This window comes from Cetorhinus maximus, chromosome 1 (genome assembly GCF_964194155.1).
Source record: "Cetorhinus maximus chromosome 1, sCetMax3.hap1.1, whole genome shotgun sequence".
Lineage (NCBI taxonomy): Eukaryota > Metazoa > Chordata > Chondrichthyes > Lamniformes > Cetorhinidae > Cetorhinus > Cetorhinus maximus.
The window spans coordinates 3,059,368-3,080,570 of record NC_135879.1 but is presented as its reverse complement, the minus strand read 5'-3'; the positions used below and the strand labels follow the sequence as shown (position 1 = coordinate 3,080,570).

Genomic DNA, 21,203 nt, shown 5'->3' with positions numbered 1-21,203 from the left:
TTTGGGAGTCAGATAGACAGCAGTTATACCAGCGTTTCTGCGTCCATGAACACTATATCTTGTAAACAGGGCGCACACAGGATTGATCAAACCACCCATCAGTTTAGCGTTCTGATTAAAAGGTCATCAGCCTGAGGCATTAACTCTGTTTCTCTCCCCACAGATGCTGCCTGACCCACTGAGTGCTTCCAGCATTTTCTATTTTTCTCATTTTACTTCCATGGAGTTAAAACATCGGAAAGACATTTAGGTCAATTATGAAGTACATTTATTAAATAACAAATGATTGCAACATCCCCGAAAGACGCATCCATCTATATTTCTGAATTCCCAACCTTTACTGCAAAGACAGTAAAGGAAAAAGTGAAATCACTTTAATACTTATTCAATCTGTTGGTATTTTACTTCACAGAGTTTAAGGTGCTCTGACAAGAAATGGAAGAGTCAACCAGCCAACTTGTCAGGTTTTCCATTCTTCTCTCTATAAACACGCTTAACATTCATAAATAGATCACAACATTTTTCTTAAAACCAAAAAAAAAATGTGGTTCCTTTTATTAAAAACGGAAGTGATTTGTGAGCAGGTAATTCACTCCATCTGCATTCACATTAATCATCTGTGGTGTCGGAACAAGTTCACTTAAAGTCACAATTTTCATCTGGGGACAGAAATTCTCTGTTTTTGCTCCATTTATGAGAAAAAAGAGAGACTTAGCCATGGTCATATTATTTATTTTTTAACCGTCTTCTTTCACAGCTAAAATTAGCAACGAGAAATCCTTCCGCCTCCCCATTGTCCCCGATTTTTATAGCAACGTATTTTGATTTTGTTATAAGTGTGATTTCCACACTTGTGGACAAGGTGACAATGGATGAAGTGTTCTCTGGCAAAGGCTTCCTGATGATTGTAGATTAGTCTAGAATTGTGAACTAACCTCTCAGTCTTTCACTATTATTTAGTAACCAGCTTATGTGTTTTGAATCTTTTCCCAATTTGTGATGTGAAGTCTATAGTCTTTCCAGCACCATTTCAAAGCACAACGAAGGATGGGTACAGGTATCGTGCAAGTTGGAGGTAATTGCTAGTTTAGTTTAAATGTAGTTAGTGACATGTTCTTTCTTTCTCCAAATTTAATCCACCATCCTTTCCGATTGCTGCTTAGAATGTTCAGGTTGGTTTCAATGAATGAGCCTTGACCAAAAACTGTTGGGGCTTGTTGCATTTCTGGAAGGACCATCCTGCCTGCAGGTGCCTCCCAACCAGAAAGATTCTGTGACAAGGGAATAAAAAAAAAAAAGAAAATTCATTTTTAAAACAGCGGCAAAGCTTCATTCATAGAAATCAAAAACATTTCTTTTCTGTATACTTCAATCCTCTCTCCTGAGGAGGTTGAGTCTTACCCCGCCCCAAGAATCCGTGTTTCTCACATGAGATTAAATAGCACGTTCCACCAGGAAAGGCATGGTAATCCATTTGATCTTGTCCCCAGTTACAGCCATCGTTCCACACTTAGCAGCAAGTGCCAAGTAGACGACAACTGGGAGACAGGACCCCCAGCTTCTCCCTAGCTCAGAGTCACTGCTTCGAGTTATAGAATTTATGGCCCAGAAACAGGCCATTCAGCCCATTTGATCCATGCCAGTGTTATGCCACATACGGGCCTCCTCCCACCCTACATCGTCTCACTTAACAGCACACCCTTCTATTCCTTTCTCCCTCATGTGTTTATCTAGCTGCTTCTTAAATGCATCTCTGCTATTCACCTCAGCCACTCTCTTTTCAGCATTCTTAGTGTCAGCCATGGCTCAGTGGGTAATTGTCTTGTCTCTGAGTCAGAAGGTTATGGGTACAAGTCCCACCCCAGGACTTCAGATGAAAAGCCAAAGCTGGTCTTTTGAGTGCAGTACTGATTGAGGGAGTGCTGCACTGTTGGGAGTGCTATTTTTCAAATGAGAACTCACCGAGGCTCCTTAGACAGCACCTTCCAAACCCATAACTGCTACCATCTAGAAGGACAAGGGCAGCAGATAGATGGGAACACCACCAACTGGAAGTTTCCCTCCAAGCCACTCACCATCCTGACTTGGAAATATATCACCGTTCCTTCACTGTCGCTGGGTCAAAATCCTGGAACTCCCTCCCTCACATCACTGTGGGTAACCTACGCCACATGGACTGCAGTGGTTCAAGGCGGCAGCTCATCACCACCTTCTCAGGGGTAATAAATGCTGGCCTAGCTAGTGATGCCCACATCCCATGAATGAATTTTTAAAAAGTTTAACCGAGGCCCCATCTGCCTCCTCCAGTGAATGTAAAAGACTCTCCACCACTATTTCAAAAAATAAGGGGAGTTCTCCCTGGTGTCCTGGCCAATATTCATCCCTCAACCAACATCATAAAAACAGGTGATCTGGTCATTATCACATTGCTGTTTATCGGAACTAGCTGTGTGTAAATTGGTTGCTGCATTTCCTCCATTATAACAGTGACTCAACTTCAAAAGTACTTCATTGGCTGTAAAGCATTTGGAACATCCTGGGGACATGAATGGCACTATACAAATGCCAGTCTTTGTTTCACTTTTACATTTTTCTTTGGGTGATGAACATGGGGTGGGGTCATCGTTAGCTCAGTTCGCTAGACAGCTAGGGTATGGTTCAGAATAACACCGACTGCACGAGGTTCAATCCCTGCTCTAGCTGAGGCAGACTTGGAGCCTGCCTCTTTGCCCCGCCCTGTAGCATAAACCATGGTTTGGCAACCCTCAAATAATCAAGGATACTTGGTGAAGAAGAAAAAAGAACATAGGAGGCCAGATGTACTATTGCCAATGCTAGTCTGGGTGCGATATACATAAACTCAACACGGATTAGGATGAACTGGGGAATGTTCCATAGGCTGGATATTCTGACCAGGACTACCAAATTGGCTGCTTTTACCCAAAACGTTTTCAGGATCTCTAGTTTACTTAGCATCTGCCTTTATCATTATTGCAAAATAGTTACACCAAGACATCTTTCTATCCATCAATGTGCTTCAGTAGAATGTGATTCATACCTTGCATCTTGTTTCTGTAATAAAATTAGTCACTGGAACATGAACTTCAAAATATTGGACCCAGAAATGGGCCAATTCCATGAGCCAACATACTGGTACTCACTCAAGCTAGAGTGGTCATGGCCGTGTCGTCATCTTCACCTCGCAGATCCTTCCCCTCCAGTGGTTTTGAGCTCAGGGCTTCAACTTCTTTGCCACTCTTCCTTCGTGCTTTGTGCTTCCTGCGAAATCGACTGCGAAGAAATGAAATTCAGAGAAAGAGATGTTACAAACATATTTCTCACTGTAACTCATCAGATCTCATGTCAAGTCTTCTTTAATCATGTAGCTTTCATTTTCACAGAAACATTTGAAGAGAAAGCAATTAGGAAGGCAGATGGTAGGTTAGCCTTTATTGAAATGGGTTGGAGTGTAGAGAGTTAGGAAATCTTGCTGCAATTACATTGGGCTTTGTTGAGATCACACCTGGGGTATTGTGCACCATTTTGGTCTCATCCCTAAGGAAAGACATGCTTCTCGTTGAGCAAAGGTTCACCAGGTTGATTCCTAGGCTAGGAGGCGGTCCAAGGGGAGAGATTAAGTAGAAAGTGTCGATATTTCTGGGGTTTAGAAGAATGAGACACAATCTATTGAAATGTATAAAAGTCTTAGCAATTACGCTGTCAATCCCTCCGAGGGGCTCTCCCCCCTGGTTGGGAGGTCTAGAACTAGGGGTCATGTCTCAGGATAAGGAGTTGTCCACTTAGGACTGGAGATGAGGAGAAATTTCTCCACACAGAAGGTTGTGAATGTTTAGAATTCTCTACTCCAGGTGGCTGTGGATGTGGAGCTCATTAATATATTTGAGATTGAGTGATGAGACTTTTCTGCACTAAGAGAATCTAGGAATTTAGAGACAGAGGAGAAAATGAAGCTGATGTAGAAGGTTCACCCATGATCGTACTGAATAGTGGAATAGACTCGAGAGGCTTATGGCCTACTTCTGCTCCTATTGTTTATATGTTTAATACTTCCAGGATTATGCCATGAAGATTCATTACAGATGAGATCAGGGTGTTTATCATAGAATCACACAATAGCACAGCCCAGGAATCCATTTAGCTCACTGAGACTGCAGCAATACTTTCAAAGAGCAATCCAGTTAGTCCCACTCCCCAACTCTTTCCCTCAAAACATTGATTTAATTCCCTTTTGAAAGCTATTACTGAATCTATATCCAGCACATTTTTCACGAATTCCAAATCGTAACCACTCACTGCGTAAAAGTTTATTCCCCATGTCGCTTCCAGTTCTTTTCCCAACGGCCTGAACTCTGTGCCTTCTGGCAACTGATCCTTTGGCCCTTGGAAACACAGTTTCTCAAAACCTTCACGATTTTAAATGCCTCCACCAATTCTCCAGTTAGTCTCCTTGCTATAAGGAGAGTAACCTCAGCTTCTCCAGTCTATCCATATAACTGCAGTCCCTCATCCCTAGAGCCACTCAACAAAATCTTCCCTGTGGGTTGAGGACTGGGCTTGGAGCCTGAGGGTTTCGAATCAAAATCCCAGCAAGTTTCACTCAGCCGCCCATTCTTCTGAGGACAGGAAACCAGAGACAATGGGACTTGCCATCTACTGCTGCTCCTACTGGCTCTTCACCACTGGAGACCAGGAATGCAACCCTGGAACTCCCTCCCTAACAGCACTGTGGGTGTATCTACACTACATGGACTGCAGCGGTTCAAGAAGGCAGCTCACCCCCACCTTCTCAAGGGCAACTAGGGATGGGCAATAAATGCTGGCCCAGCCAGCGACACCCACATCCCATGAACAGATTTATATTTTAAAAAAAGGATAATTAAAAGAGAGCCCCATCAGCACTTACATGTGTATTTGGGACCATCTGCACACCAGTAATCTCTCTCGTAACAGATGATTTCTCAAACAACAGTTACACCCAGTAGCAGAGAATAGCACCTGCATTATACCAGACACAAGTCACCTCGAATAATTGCAAAGTACTTTCTAAATGATGACTCACTAACAAGTTTGGCACAGGATTTGACCACCAACTTGCACAGTAGCTTCATCTGCATAATCAGTTTCCAAATTAAATGACTTAATAAAACTCTGGAGCACCACAAATAGAATCGTGCAGCACAGGAGGCCATTCGGTCCATCATGCCTGTGATGCCCTTTGAGGAGCTATCCAATTGTCCCACTCCCCAGCTCTGCCCCTCCAGCCCTGCCACTTTTTCCCCTCTGAATGATTGGGTTGAATTTATAATTTGTGTATTTTACATGCAAGGTCCTCTCACTATATCAAATTTTGCAATAATATTCCCAGAATACTGGATCTTAGTCTAATAAATACATTTTACTACGTTTCCTAATAAAACAAACAAATTCATGTTTTGAAATATAAAACATTTATTTCTTGTTTCCTTTGCACTAAACTTACTAAGCTGTAGAGTTTTTAAAATCTCTATTAATGATAGCCATGAAAAGAAAAATGATTGAACATTCCCAGATAGCCCGAATTCAATCGTTAAGATAGTTCAAATATTCTGCCTGAAAGGGCAGGAGATTCAATAGGAACTTTCAAAGGGAATTGGATAAATATTTGAAGAGGGAAATTTTACAGGATGATGGGGAGAGAGCAAGTGGAGAGGCACTATGTTGATTCCTGAGATGAGAGAGCTTATGAGGAGAGAGCAAGTCGGATGGACTTACACTCCCTGGAGTTTAGGAGAAGGAGAGGTGACTATTAAAACGTATGATGCTGAGAGGGTTTGACAAGGTAGACACTGAGAGGATTATTCCCCTGGTTGGGTTTCTAGAAATGGGGGGTCAACCAATTAGGCCAGAAATGAGAAATTTCTTCACTCAAAGGGTTGTGAATCTTTGGAATTCTCTACCCCAGAGATCTACACATGCTCAGTCATTGAGTATATTCAAGACTGAGATTGATAGATTTTTGGATTTGAAGGGAATCGAGGGATAGGGAGATAGGATGTGGAAGTGGAGATGATACAGAAGATCAGCCACGATCATACTGAATGGCGCAGCAGGTTCGAGGGTCTGTTTGGCCTATTGCTGCTCCTATGTTTGGCGTTCTTGAGCTTTTAAAGAACTATACAAGCACAGGGCTAAATAACCTCCCTCAGTGCTTCACCAGTCTAGGTTTCACAAATCTTATAGTTCTAAAAAAAGGTGATCTCAACCTCAAACCTCAACTATTTCTCTCCACAGATGCTGCCTGATCGGCTGAGTATTTCCAGCATTTTTCATTTTTTCCTTTCAGATTTTTAGAATCCGCACTATTTTGCTTTTGTCTTTTTATACATTAGCAACTATCCTGTAATTCCTTAAAACACAACAGAAAGGATTAAAGTATACCTAACTGTACACAAATACAGATGATTATTATCACAATGACGAGCACCACCATCGTCAGGACTAGACCAATGATGATGACTTGGTCCTGCTTTCCGGTTAGATAGAACATGTCCACCAATTCACACCGAGATCCAATGTAACCATATTTACACCTGTTAAAAACAAGCGCAAATAATCAGATTAACAATCATCATTTGGTTATAAATATTTGAATGAGTTTGGGGTCAATGACAATGGACTGTCGGAAGAACAGCTATTCTACTCTCCGAATTTCAGTATCACGCCCACAGTTACAGAAAATGCTGCAAGTGCCCAGGTCACGTCTTGCTACCTGATCTTTTGGAGTATCTCCAGCATTTTCTGTAATACTTCAGGTTTCCAGCATCTGCAGTATTTTGACTTTTGTACCCAGAGGCATAATTTCCTAATTGTTGACAAGTTGATTAACGATGCCCAATAATACATGGTTTGGGTAAATAACGCCCCCCCTGCACCCATTCTTTCCCCTTGGCCCTGTACTTTTTTTTCTTCAGCTGCTTTATCAATGAGCTTTCCTCCATCACTGGGTCAGAGGTGGAGATGTTCGCTGATGATTGCACAACATTCCGTTCCATTCACAACTCCTCAGGTAATGAAGCAGTCCATGTCCAAATGCAGCAAGACCTGGTTAACTTTCAGGTTTTGGTTGTTAAGTGGCAAGTAACGTTCATGCCACACAAGTGCCAGGTTGATTGTCAATGGCCTGTACCCATCTCCCCTTGACGTGTACCAGCATTACCATTGCTGAATCCCTCACCATTAACATCCTGGGGGTTACCATTGATCAGAAACTTAATTGCATCAGCCATATAAATACTGTGGCTACAAGAGCAGGTCAGAGGCTAGGAATCCTGTGGCAAGTAATTACCTCCTACCTCCTCAAAGCCTGTCTGCCATCTACAAAGGCACAAGTCAGGAGTGTAATGGAATACTCTCCACTTGCAGCTCCAAAAACACTCAAGAAGTTTGACACAATCCAGGTCCAACAGCCCTCTTGTTTGAGGCCCCATACCCACCTTAATCATTCACTCCCTCCACCACTGACGCACAGTAGCAGCAGTGTGTACACCATCTACATGATGTGCTGCAGCAACTAGCCAAAGCTCCTTCGACAGCATCTTCCAAACCCTTGACCTCTACCACCTAAAAAGGACAAAGGCAGCAGATGCATGGGAACACCGCCACCTGCAATTCCCCTCTCAGTCACACCCCATCCTGATTTGGGACAAGGGTGGACAAGGGTGTTGTGATGGGAGGCGGGGCTATGAAATGCAGCGAGCCGTTCAAAAGTCCATTGACGTCGGCCGGAACAGAATATCCCGTCGGTGGGAGGGGTTGTAAAATGCCACCCTCTATCACCGTTCCTTCGCTGTGGCTGGATCAAAATCCTGGAACTCCCTCCCTAACAGCACTGTGGGTGTACCTACACCACACGGACTGCAGCAGTTCAAGGCAGCAGCTCACCACCACCTTCTCAAGGGCAACTAGGAATAGGGAAGAAATGCTGGCTCAGCCAGCGACACCCACTATCCATGAATGAATAAAAAAATAAACAAACCACGGGATGTTCTTCCCATTGTGGTGCAGGAACTTGACTCATTTAAGGAACAGTGGATGCTGTAATAGGAGAAATGCAGATTCTCTGGTGAACCAGGAAAGGGCAACTGGCCTTCATCAACTCCCATCTAGCAAGCTCTTTAATTTTTATTTGTCAACAATTGTTTTGAACCACAACCTTACTCCAGAGACTTGAGTGCATAGTCCGTGCTGACACCACCAACGCCAGTTCTGAGGGAGTGCTGCACTGTCGAAGGTGCTGTCTTTTGGATGAGATATTAATCCAAGGCTCTGTCTGTCCTCTCAGGTGGACATAGAAGGACTCATGGCACTATTGCGAGGATGACCAGGGGAGTTCTCACCAGCATTCTGCCAATATTAATCCCTCGACGATCAGGTGATGTGGTTTATTACCACTGTGTTGTTGTGGGATCTTGCTGTGTGTTAATGGCTGCCATGTTTCCTACATGATAAGTGCCTACACTTCAAAAAGGTATTTCATTGGCTTTGGGAAGTCCTGAGGTTGTGAACGGCACTATATAAATGCAAGTTCTTTCTTTTTACAAACATTACCGAACTAAATTACTTGAAAATTGCAGGAAACAGGTAGAAACTAAAGCTACAGTTAACAAAGTCAGAGTGGGAAAGGGTTGAACACATTCCAATCAGTAACCACTTACACACACGAAGGCAGCTGCTCAGATTGTATAAACCGACATTCTCCTTCAATACAGTAGCTCTGAAACCTCTTTGGGCACTTGGTGAAGTGTCCTGACTGGGGAGATTCTGTAAGAGTATCTATGAGCAGAAAAAGAAATGCAGATGGATTAATTTTGCAAGAGTGGATCAAGCGTACACCAACTTCAAAAGTAGGTTGAAAGAATCAGAAATCTTGTATTTCAAACCTAAAATTACTCTCATAAATCCAGCACCAAATAAAGACGGATTTTCATTAACTGACTGTAGGTTTAGAATAAATAATTAAACAAATCAACAATACAACTAGTCACATTGACGTATGAAATATGAAACTAGCAGATCACCTCTGACAATGCTCATGATGGTGAGAATTATTGTTGCGTTATACCAATAGGACGCCTTACCCTATAAAGAGTTGCATTTACATAACGCTTTGAACAAGCTCAGGACCTCCTAGAGTGCTCTGCAGCCAACGAGGTAATCACTGTTGTAATGTGGCAAATGCTGGAGCCAATTTTTGTACAGCAAGATCCCTCAAATAACAGCCACTACAACATCACTAAAAATCAGATTATTTGATTATTATTTAATTCCTGCGCACAAATTGGCTGCCATACTTCCTACATTGCAACAGTGGCTACTCCATTTGACCGTGAAGCACTTTCAGACATCCTGAGTTTATGAAAGGTGCTACGTAAATGCAAGTTCCTATCACTGGTCTATTTGTAGTGTTAGTCAGAATTTTGAGTTTGCTGAATAGCTCACGATAGGTGGGGTGTTTGAATCATGGAGAGTATATAACAAAAGATTCATTCGAATTAAACCAGAAAAAAGAGAGATTATTCTTGTGAAGAAAGGCTTGAAAATTGGGACTTTTCACTGGAACTGAAAAAGGTTAAAAAGGGGAAACCCAACCAAGATCACAAATTCTGAAAGAATTGAAGAATGTAAACATAGAAAAGGTCATTTAGAATCTATTCTAAAGGGTGAGATAACTGGGCATTTAGAAAATAATGTTGAGATCGGACAGAGATAACATGGATTTATGAAAGGGAAATCATGTTTGACAAAGCTGTTGGAGTTTTTTTTAGGATGTAGGATGGATAAGAGGGAACCATGGCTGTGGTGTGTTTGGATTTTCAGAAAGCTTTTGATAAAGGTCCCACATAGGATGTTGGTAAACAAAATTAGGGCACAAGGGGCTGGGGGAAAATATACTAGTATAGATTGAGAATTGGTTAACAGATAGAAAGCAAAAAGTAGGGGTAATTGGATCATTCTCAAGTTACTAGTGGGGTACCACAAGGATTAGTGCTTGGGCCCCAACTATTCACAATCTGTATCAATCATTTGGATGTTGGGGACCAAACGTAATGTTCCCAGATTTGCTGATGACACAAAACTAAGTGGGAATGCAAGTTGTGAGGATGCAGCAAAGAGGCTTCAAAGGGATTTAGAGAGACTTAGTGAGTGGGCAGGAACTTGGCAGACGGAATATAATGTGGAAAAATGTGAAGTGATCCACTTTGGTAGGAAAAACAGAAATGCAGAGTATTTTCTAAATAGTGAGAGATTTGGAAGTGTTGATGTCCGAAGGGACCTGGGTGTCCTTGTTCACAAGTCACTGAAAGCTAACATGCAGGTGCAGCAAGCAATTTGGAAGGCAAATGGTGTGTTGGCTTCATTGCAAGGGAATTTAAGTAAAGGGATAAGGAAGTCCTGCTGTAACTGTATAGAGCCTTGGTGAGACTGCACCTGGAGTATTGTGTACAGTTTTGGTCTCCTTATCTAAGGAAGGATTTACTGACCATAGAGGGAGTGCAACAGAGGTTCATCAGACTGATTCCTGGGAAGGTGGGATTGTCCTTTGAGGAGAGATTGAGGAGACTGGGCCTGTATTCTCTAGAGTTTAGAAGAATGAGAGGTGACCTCATTGAAAACATACAAAATTCTTATAGGGCTCAACAGGGTAGTTGCAGGAAGGATGTTTCCCCTGGCTGGGGAGTCTAGAACCAGGGGACACAGTCTCGGAATAAGGGGCAGGCCATTTAGGACTGAGATGAGGAGCAACTCCTTCATTCAGGGGGTGGTGAACCTTTGGAATTATCTACCTCAAGAGGACTGCGGAGGCTCAGTCATTGAGTGTGTTCAGAGCAGAGGTTGATAGATTTCTAGATAGCATTGGTATTAAAGGATATGGAGATGGTACAGGATGATAGCGTTGAGGGAGATCATCAGCCATGATCTAGTTAAATAGCAGAGCAGGTTCAAGGAGCTGAATGACCTACTCCTGCTCTATGTTCCTATTTCCACCTTTTGATAACAAAAGGGCACAAATTGGGGTTATTACTGGATGAATGAAAGAAGCAGTCAAGAGAATTTTATTCTTTATACAGGGCGTTTTCAGAATATGAAATGTTTCACCACAAATGATTATTGAGGCAGGCACTATATAATTGGGGACTTGCATAAGTGTTTGGAAAGGAAGGTGTAAAAGGATAGAGGAAGGTGATGAATTGTAATTATAAATGATAGCTCCATTAGTACACGAATGATGGGTTGATTGATTCCCTTCTTTGCTGCAATTTCAGTTAGGCTACTTGTCTGAATTTGGGCTGGAAACACAATTTACATCACAGGAACAGGCCATTCGGTCCAACTGGTCCGTGCTGGCGTTTATAATCCACATGAGCCTCCTCCCATCCCTCTTCATCTCACTTTTTCAGCATATCCTTCTATTCCTTTCGTCCCATGTACTTACCTAGCCTCCCCTTAAATGTATCTACACTATTCACCTCAATCAGTCCCTGTGGTAGCGAGTTCCACATTCTCACCTGCCTCTGGGTAAAGGAGTTTCTCCTGAATTCCCGATTGGATTTATTAGTGACTATCTTATGTTTTTGACCTGTAACGTATTTCACAATACCATGCTTAAAAAGTTTTCCAGAAATATTTTCTTTGCACAGTATTTTTAATATCCGTTATGTCATTTTATTAGTGGATTTACTGGAAATTTCAGTTGAAAAACTGGTGGCTAAGACTTGGATTTTAATTGGGTCCTTTTTTTAAAAAAAAAACTGGCTGGTGCTCCTCATTGCTGACAGTTAGAACTCTGACCAATTGCTCTTCTATGAATATGAATTTTGATCCAATCAGGTGTAAGCAAGTCTAGAACCAGGGGAATCTTCTAAAAATTAGAGCCAGACCTTTCGATAGTGAAATTAGGAAACGCTTCTGCTCACAAAAAGGATTATTAGAGGTTTGGGACTCTCCTCCATTAATGCAGTCGATACTAGATCAATGTTTCATTTTTAGGCCAAGAGTGATAGATTTTTGTTAACCAAAAGACACTGAGGGACATGGGACAAAAGCGAGAATATGGATTGAGGCCACACATCAGTCATGATCTCAATGAATGGTGGAACAGGCTTGGAGGGGCTGACTGGCCTCCTCCTCTTCCTATGTTCTGAATCTTTAGTACCTAGATGCCAAAGATTGATGGAGAGACTGTATAATATTAGTGCTAATGAATGCCGGGTTTACCTGTTTTGCGTGAAAGGTGAGCTTGACAAATGCTGATAAGGCTCATACCAGTGAACCTTCCGTTATCTACAGTGGACAAACTAACCTCTGCCAGCCTTCACTCAAGAGTTGTTCCATTCTCCCACAAGTGATGCAACCTCATATTTCTCTCTCAAATGTGAAAAAATAATCCAATTTTCCTTAAAATTTCAATGGAAGGAATTGATAAAAAGCACTCACGGCCTCTGTTTTATAACTGGTTTCATCGCTAAACGATACTTTGCGAAAAAAAGAAATGGACATTGGATTGGAAGTTCTTGTTAGTCACATATCTGGCTTGATTACAGGTTGACAGTAGGAGGGGTTCCACTCAGCGCAGGCTTGTTTTTGTCTCCGGATGACAAGTTAATCTAGTTTCAACCACACCCACAATAACTTCTTAATGTCACCCTATTTCTTTAGCATTGCATAACACATCAAAGGGCTCTTCAATTTGTTTGTTTCCTCCAACAAACACTGGTAATAACAAATCCAACAAAGTAAATGTTAGCCTTCAAACAAAACCACAGCAAATCGCCCAATCCTCAACAACTTCCAGAAGAACAAACCCGGCTGCATTGCTTGGTGCTACGCCCAAAATATTTAAAAACTCAACACAACCTTGCTGAATTTTCTTGCAGTCAGTAAACAGAAGTACATTCTTCTGGTTAAGAGACAAACCAGGCTCAGTTCCAGCCTCACTATTTTCTTCCATGGAAGCAGGATTCAGAAGCAGGACAGGTTGATTTAATGGAAATTGACTTGATATTGGCAATAAATTGGCCCCATCACTCGATCTTATGCTTTGGTTCTTGCTGCTGCTGGCAACTGCATTAGTATCACTGAACCCCCCCAGAAACTGAACTGGACTAGCCATATAAATACTGTGGTTACAACAGCAGATCAGAGGTTAGGAACCCTGTGGCAAGTAATTTACCTCCTGGCTCCCCATAGCCTGTCCACCATCTACAGGGCACAAGTCAGGAGTGTGATGGAATACTCCCCACTTATCTGGGTGAGTGCGGCTCCAATAACATTCAAGAAGCTCGACACCATCCAGGAAAAAGCACCCCGCTTGATTGGCACCCCACCCACAAACATTCACTCCCTCCACCTCTGGCATGCAGTGGCAGCAGTGTGTGTACCATCTACAAGATGCAGTGCAACAACTCGTCAAGGCTCCTTCGACAACACCTTCCAAACCTGCAACCTCTACTGTCTAGAAGGACAAGGGCAGCAGATAAATGGGAACACCACCACCTGGAAAATCACCTCCAAGCCACTCACCATCCTGATTTGGAAATATATCGCCATTCCTTCACTGTCGCTGGGTCAAAATCCTGGAACTCCCTCCCTAACAGCACTGTGGGTGTACCTACACCACATGGGCTGCAGTGGTACCTCCACCTTCTCAAAGGCAACTAGGGATGGACAATAAATGCTGGTCTAGCCAGCGACACCAACATCCCATGAATACATTTTTTTTTTAAAATAAGATGTTAGCCATATCCTCCTCTCCAGAACAGGGAGTCAAATACGTGGATGTTCTGCCAAAATATTCTTCCTAGAATGTGTGTATCCCAGGGACAAATTTATCCCTCAACATCACTAGCACAGATTATCAGGCCATCTTCTCATTGCTGTTTGTCAGAGCTTATCTGTGCAAATTGGCTGCTCTGTTTCCTACATTACAACAGTGATTACATAGAAATCATGAAACAGAAATGAGGGTCTCTCTTCCCTTTCCATAATTCAATCCACATCCTGAAATTTGATTGTGCTGTCTCCCACCATCTCCCCCCTCACCTTCCTGGCCAAGATCCAAGCCTATTCTTTCTTGGGTTTCCCTGGTGCCAGGTAAATCCTCCTGCCAGCCTAAAAATTGAGGCTGGGTGGGAAACGGCCCTGAATCAGCCATTCAGTGGCCACTTAAAGGACTCAAATGGGGCAGGGGCGAGCTGAGGCCTTGCCCACCTCCACGTGAACTCGCTGCAAGGTCAGGGCAGGTGGGAACCCAGAGGGAATCCCATTCCTTCAATTTCATGCTCGCTCCCCACACCCCCGCCTAAAAGCCCACCAGCGGGGTAGCATGAAATTCAGGCCAATGAATTACACTCGGGACATTGCCAGGATGAGCACAGCTTCATGATTTGTACACTTTTTGGGTTTACTGCTCCTACGAGTGTTAAGTCTATTAAAACACTCCAAATCTCTTTCAATTTCACCGTCAGCTCTTTTGTTGTTGTTAATGCCGAGGTTTAACCTGCTCCAGTAAATGGAAACCCCCCTGTACCCTCTCAGGTGGGCATAAAGATCCCACTATTTCAAACAGGGGATTTTTCCCTTGGTGGCCTGGCCAACATTTATTGCTCAACCAATATCACAAAATAGATCATCTTGCCATCATCTCATTGCAGTTAGTGGGATCTTGCTGTGTGAAAATCCACTGCTATGTTTCCTACATTACAGCATTTCAAAAGTATTCAACTGAAAAAAAAAAAGCAACCATAATAAAGGTACATATCTAATGTGCCAGGAGGTCACAGGTTCAACTTCCACTCCAGAGGCTTGAACACAAAACTAAGGCTGGCATTCGGTGCAGTACGGAGGGAGCACTGCATTGCCAGAGATGCCAACTTTCCGATGAGACATTAAACGGAGGTCCCATCTGCCCTCTCAGGTGGACGCAAAAGATCCCATGGCACTGTTCTGAAGAGGAGATCTCCCTGGGGTCATAGCCAATACTTATCACTCACCGACATCTCGCAAACAGATCAACTGGCCATTATCTCCTGGCTGGTGTGGGAGCTTGCTGTGCGCAAATCCGCTGCCAAGTTTCCTACAACAGTGACTGATTTCAAAAAGCACTTAATTGAAAACAGGCTGTACATGCACGTAACACGAAGGAGAAGTTAAATAACTTCTTTGCTTATTTTGTTGGAAACCTGACATTACATAGATAGACCTTAGCTATCATCAGTCAAAAATCAACAACTCAACTGTTTCCTCAGACATGCCTGTGCCACATTGTAACCCTTCTTGGATAAGTGCTGCTTTTGATGGACTGTCATCAAATCATAAAATATTTATTATGATTGTGTCTTTGCATTCAGCTTCCAACTCTTATCTTGTAACCAACATTCTGCAATCTAACTCTAACTGCTTCACCCGCTAACTGAAATGTTGTGGGAATATCTAGAGATTTAATGGACACTTGGAGCAGAAAAGCAAGGGAGTTCTGCCCACCCTTATTTACCTGCTCGACCTCAGCAGGAGTATCTGGTCTCCAGTTTTAGCCACCACACTGTAGGGAGGATGTCAAAGCCTTGGAGAGGGCGCAGAGGAAATTTATTAGAACAGCACCAGGGATGAGAAAACCCAGTTATGAGGAGGGACTGGAGAAGCTGGGATTGTTCTCCTTACAGCAGAGAAGGTTAAGGGGAGATTTAATAGAGGTGTTCAAAATGATGAGGAGTTTTGAGACAAGTAGATATAGGGAGAGACTATTTCTACAGGCAAGTGGGTCAGCAACCAAGGGATACAGATTTAAGGCGATTGTTTTTTTTTGGAGAGAGGGAAGACAAGGAGATTATTGTTTTCACACAGTGAGCTGTGATGACCTGGAGTGCGCTGCCTGAAAAAGGGCAGTGGAAGCAGATTCAAGGAGTAATAGAGATTGGTTCTGCTTCAACTCAAGCATAGCATCTGGTTCTGGGCACCACATTTTAGGAAGGATGTGAAGGCGTCAGATTGCGGAAAAGATTCACAGGAATTCCGGGAAAGTTGATCGAGATTTTCAAAATCACGAGGTGGTCCGTAGTACTCAAACATGCTGTGAAGAAGCAACGGCGACGAGGAGAATCTTTTTCTGGAATGCACTGCCTGACAGTGTAGGGGAGGCAGGGTCAATCAAAGCATTCAACAGGGAGCTGGATTGTCATCTGACAAGGAAAAACGTGCAGGGCTATGGGGAGAAGGTGAAGACATAGCTCGAGGTGAATTCCCCCTGTAGAGAGCCAGTACAGAGGCAATGGGCCGAATAGCCTCCTTCTGTGCTGTAACCATTGTGATTAATTTTCAAAAGAGAATTTGATAAAAACTTGAAAAGTAAAAAAAAAAATCCTGGCTATGGCTAAAGAGCAGGAGGCACAGGTATGATGAGCTCTTTCTGTGCTTGTGGTTCTACCATTCAGACTCAAACTCATGTTGCAAATGAGACATTAGCTTAAACTTTCTGATCAGAACACACTGAAGACTTGTGGCATAAACCTGCATCCTTGGCACAGTGCACTGACTGGTTTCAAAACAAAAACACTATTCCCCCTTGCCACTTATATAATGTAATGGTTTGAAAATTCCATCCTCTCCATACTTACGTATTCTTTTTTTTTAAAAAGTTTATTTTTAACTACAATGCCTTTCCCACCCTTGTCACCAGGGAGACTGGAGCTCTCTGCACGTTAGCACAAAGCTCTGACCTTTCTCAATAATAAACCCTGTCGAAGATACAACAACCGATTCTGACACGAGAGAGAGAGAGAGAGCGCGAGAGCGCGAGCATGAGATTCACCTCAGTGCTCCATGAATCCAAGCATAGACAAAAACAGAATTGCTGTGAAGTGGTTGCTACCATTAAGCTGACCAAACCGTTCACTTGTCAGCAATATTGACAGTCAGCCTTGTGTGTGTATTGAATTAAATCTGAACTGCGCAATTTAAGAAGGAAATAGATAGATTTCTGGACTCTAAAGGCATCAGGGGGAATGGGGAGAGAGTAGGAGTACGGCATTGACATAGAGGATCAGCCATGACCATATTGAATGGCGGAGCAGACTCGAAGGGCCGAATGACCTGCTCCTGCTCCTATTTTCTTTGTTTCTATGTTCAGCATCCAAAATAAGTGGTCAGAAAAATTGATAGGATACGAATCGACTGTGGCTCAGAGGGTAACACACTCGCCTCGGAGTCAGAAGGTTGTGGGTTCAAGTCCCACGTCAGAAACTTGAGCACAAAATCCAGGCTGACACTCCCAGTGCAGTACCGAGGGAGCGCCGCCCTGTCAGAGGGCCGGTACCGAGGGAGCGCCGCCCTGTCAGAGGGCCGGTACCGAGGGAGCGCCGCCCTGTCGGAGGGCCGGTACCGAGGGAGCGCCGCCCTGTCAGAGGGCCGGTACCGAGGGAGCGCCGCCCTGTCAGAGGGCCAGTACCGAGGGAGCGCCGCCCTGTCGGAGGGCCGGTACCGAGGGAGCGCCGCCCTGTCGGAGGGCCGGTACCGAGGGAGCGCCGCCCTGTCGGAGGGCCGGTACCGAGGGAGCGCCGCCCTGCCGGAGGGCCGGTACCGAGGGAGCACCGCCCTGCCGGAGGGCCGGTACCGAGGGAGCGCCGCCCTGCCGGAGGGCCGGTGCCGAGGGAGCGCCGCCCTGCCGGAGGGCCGGTGCCGAGGGAGCGCTGCCCTGCCGGAGGGCCGGTACCGAGGGAGCGCCGCCCTGCTGGAGGGCCGGTGCCGAGGGAGCGCCGCCCTGCCGGTGCCGAGGGAGCGCCGCCCTGTCGGAGGGCTGCACTGTCAGAGGTGCTGTCTTTCAGTTGAGACATTAAACCAAGGCCCTGTCTCATTGCTGAGGATGCAAAAAATCCCATGACGCTATTTTGGAGAAGTGAATGGGAGTTCCCTCTGATTCCTAGCCGATATTTATCCATCAACTGACATCACCAAAACAGAATGTTTGGTTATTATCACATTGGTGCCTGAGGACAAATCAGTTGTCTCATTTCGTACGTTACAACAATGGCTACACTTCAAGAAGTACTTTATTGGATGTAAAGCACTGTGAGCCATCCTGAGATTGTGCAAGATGCTGTATAAACACATCACTGTAATTGCTGAGAAAGAAAAGAGACATGTCAAAGCTTTTCACCTTGCACTCCACAGGACACCTAGAAGGACAAGGACAGCAGATAGATGGGAACACCACCACCTGCAAGATCCCCTCCAAGTCACTCACCATCCTGACTTGGAAATATATCATCGTTCCTTCACTGTCACTGGGTCAAAATCCTGGAACTCCCTCCCTAACAGCATTGTGGGTGTACCTACACCACATGGGCTACAGTGGTTCAAGGAAGGGTCTCACCACCACCTTCTCAAGGGGAAATTTGGGTAACAAATGCTGGGCCAGCCAGTTGATGCCCACATCCCATGAACAAAGAAATAAAATTTTAAAAAACCCTGCATCTCTCTATTTCTTGGAGCCCTTTTAAAACCTCCCCTTCCTGACCTGGCTTTCAAGTGCATTTTTCTCCCATGGTCTGGGTGTCCAATCCCCTTTAATCGTTGGAAATTACAATATGACTGCACTGAAGTGCTTTCTGAAGAGTGTTGTAAAACAACGAGACATCGTTTAAATGCAAGTCTTTTCAAATGTTCTGAGATATCACAGTCACTCTCAGGTAGACCAGATATTTCACTTGCAGGTGGTGCTGGTCAGTCCATTCAAGCCAAAATCTAAAGTACATTGGGTGAAATTGGGCATGGGCAGTGAAACAAATCAGGGGGTTGTCACTGACCCCCCATTACACACGGCACTTTTGTTATATTCCTAAAAGCCAGGTGGTGAAGGATATAGCTGGAGCTATAATCTGTACACACTTCTGAGCATTTATTTACAGAGATACACATTACAAACAGGCTCCTCCTCACCCAAACGGCACAGTTTCAGTCTATTCCTTTTTATAGGGACACAATCCCCAGTTACTGCCCACCACTTGCATACAATTAACCGCAATCCTGAGAGTCAGTTGCTCTGGTGTTCATCATACTGAACGTTGTGTGAGTTGTATAACGAACAGGAAGTGTGATTTCACCCCCAATGGGCAGAATTTAGCCCTCGGTGGGCGGGCGGGCCCCACCGGCTCGGCAGTGGGTGGACAGCTGACCCCCGCCACTAAAACAGGGCCCGCCGCCATTTTGAGTGGGCCGGCCAATTAAGGCCCCCCCCAGCGGTCTGCCCGGCGGGAAGCACTTCCTGTGCGGTGGTGGGGGGGGTGGGGGGAGAGGGAATCCCCATCTGTCAAAGAGCGCACTGCTCCCTGAGGCAAAGTCCTGTCTCAGGGAGATTACTGACAACTGAAAAGTCATGAAAAATAGAAAAATTAAAAAATTATTAACATGTCCCCCTCATGTGACAATGTCACACGAGATGGGACATGTTGATAAAGACCACATAAACTTTATAAATGTTTTACAATATGGACATGAAACTTCATCCCGCCAGTGGATGAAGTTTCATGAATAATCTGGAGCCCGCTGGGGCTCCTGGCCTGCCCGCCAGCTTTAAGGTCGGACGGGCAGGGTCTTTAACAAGGTTAATTAGCCTGTCAATGGCCTCAATTGGCCATTGACAGGTCGGCGGGCGGACAGCCGATTTCGCTGTCTCCCCCCCCCCCCCCCCCCCCCCCCCCGGCCTTCCTGAAGATTTAAATGGACCGGGATGACATCGGGGGTTCCTCCCGCATCACTTTCCCCTTGGCGACCGGGCCCCACCCCCAAATCGCCGAGGGGAAAATCCTGGCCAATGTCTTTTCCACCCAGCTGTCTGAGGGTCAGTAAAGGTGAGAATTCCTTTAAGCTTGTCCTTGATCTGATGTCTGATTGCATCTGGCTACTCTGTGCTCACTATCACAGAGTCTTTACAGTGTAGAAAGAGGCCATTCAGTCCATCGAGTCGGAACTGGCTCCCTGAAAGAGCATTCTACCTAGGCCCACTCCCCTGCCTTACCCCCATAACCTTGAACATTCTCTCTTCTCAGGTAGCAATCGAATTCCTTTTTGAACACCTCGATTGAACCTGCCTCCACCACCCTCTCAGGAAATTCGTTCCAGACTCCAACCACTCTGTGGGTTAAAAATGTTTTCCTCACATCACTTTTACTCCTTTTGCCAATTATTTTGAATCTGTACCCTCTAGTTCTTGATGTTCTCTTGAGTGGAAACAGTTTCTCATTATTTACCCTGTCCATACCCCTCAGGATCTTGAATACCTCGATCAAGTCTCCCCTCAGCCTTCTTTTCGCCAAGGAAAACAATCCCAACCTCTCCAATCTATCCCCTTCATCCCTGGAATCATTCTTGAGAATCTCCTTCCTCAAGTATGGTGCCCAGAACTGGACACTACTCCAGATGAGGCCTAACTAGTGCCTTATACAAGTTCAACATGACCTCCGTACTCCTGTAGGCAATGCCCCTATAATGTGCTTTATTAACTGCTCTCTCAAAATGCCCTGCCATCGTCAACAGCCTACGTCCACATACACTGAGGTCCCTCTGTTCCTGCACCTCCTTTAGAGTCTCTCCCTTTATTTTATCCTGTCTCGCCATATTCTTCCTGCCAAAATGAACTCTGTGGTGTCATCTCCCACGCTGATTAGCAAACAGTCAAAGTCGGACAGAATACTCCATAGAATTGATTCATTCATTGTTTTTAAACAGCAAAATTAAATTTGCGAAGTGTTTTTGGTAATATGATTGTGTCCGAATTTTTCCCATTAAAATTATTGGATGTGATGCCTGATCGCTCTGTGATTAAAAAAAACACGCTAATGGAAACATCCAGTGTTCCTCCTTTGAGTAAAAGCCTCAATAATGTCGTTTGAAACGATTATCTTAGACTTCCAGGTGGATCCCTTTACACTGATTCTACACCGAGTGGTTTGCCAGACAGCAACAATGCAAAATGCAACCGCTCCACAGAAATAACTCGTGGTGTGAGGTTAGATGTAATTGTGGTCGCATCATTGCCTTTGGTTTAATCAGGAACAATTTAGAAAATGAGTAGTTTAACAGCTTTGGAAAGTGGAGCTCTGGAAAATAAAATCGTAGATTCAGCAAATTAATTTCTTACGTAAAGATCTTTC

At 44.3% G+C, this 21,203-nt stretch overlaps 1 protein-coding gene across 2 annotated transcripts in view; it reads right to left on the bottom strand.

The window, feature by feature from the left end:
* Positions 1-251: 251 nt before the first annotated feature.
* btc (betacellulin, epidermal growth factor family member) overlaps positions 252-21,203 on the bottom strand; it is a 37,154-nt gene continuing 16,202 nt past the window's right edge. The window contains exons 3-6 of one of the 2 annotated variants that reach the window (XR_013580241.1): positions 8,715-8,832; positions 6,439-6,590; positions 3,162-3,291; positions 252-1,271 (exon numbers count right to left, since the gene is read on the bottom strand). Coding sequence is in view for 1 of the 2 variants with exons in the window: in XM_078568401.1 (XP_078424527.1) it covers positions 3,162-3,291; positions 6,444-6,590; positions 8,715-8,832 (395 nt within the window). In the remaining variant the exon portion in view is untranslated. The remainder of the gene's footprint in view (positions 1,272-3,161; positions 3,292-6,438; positions 6,591-8,714; positions 8,833-21,203) is intronic. The other variant, XM_078568401.1, reaches the window with a different exon arrangement.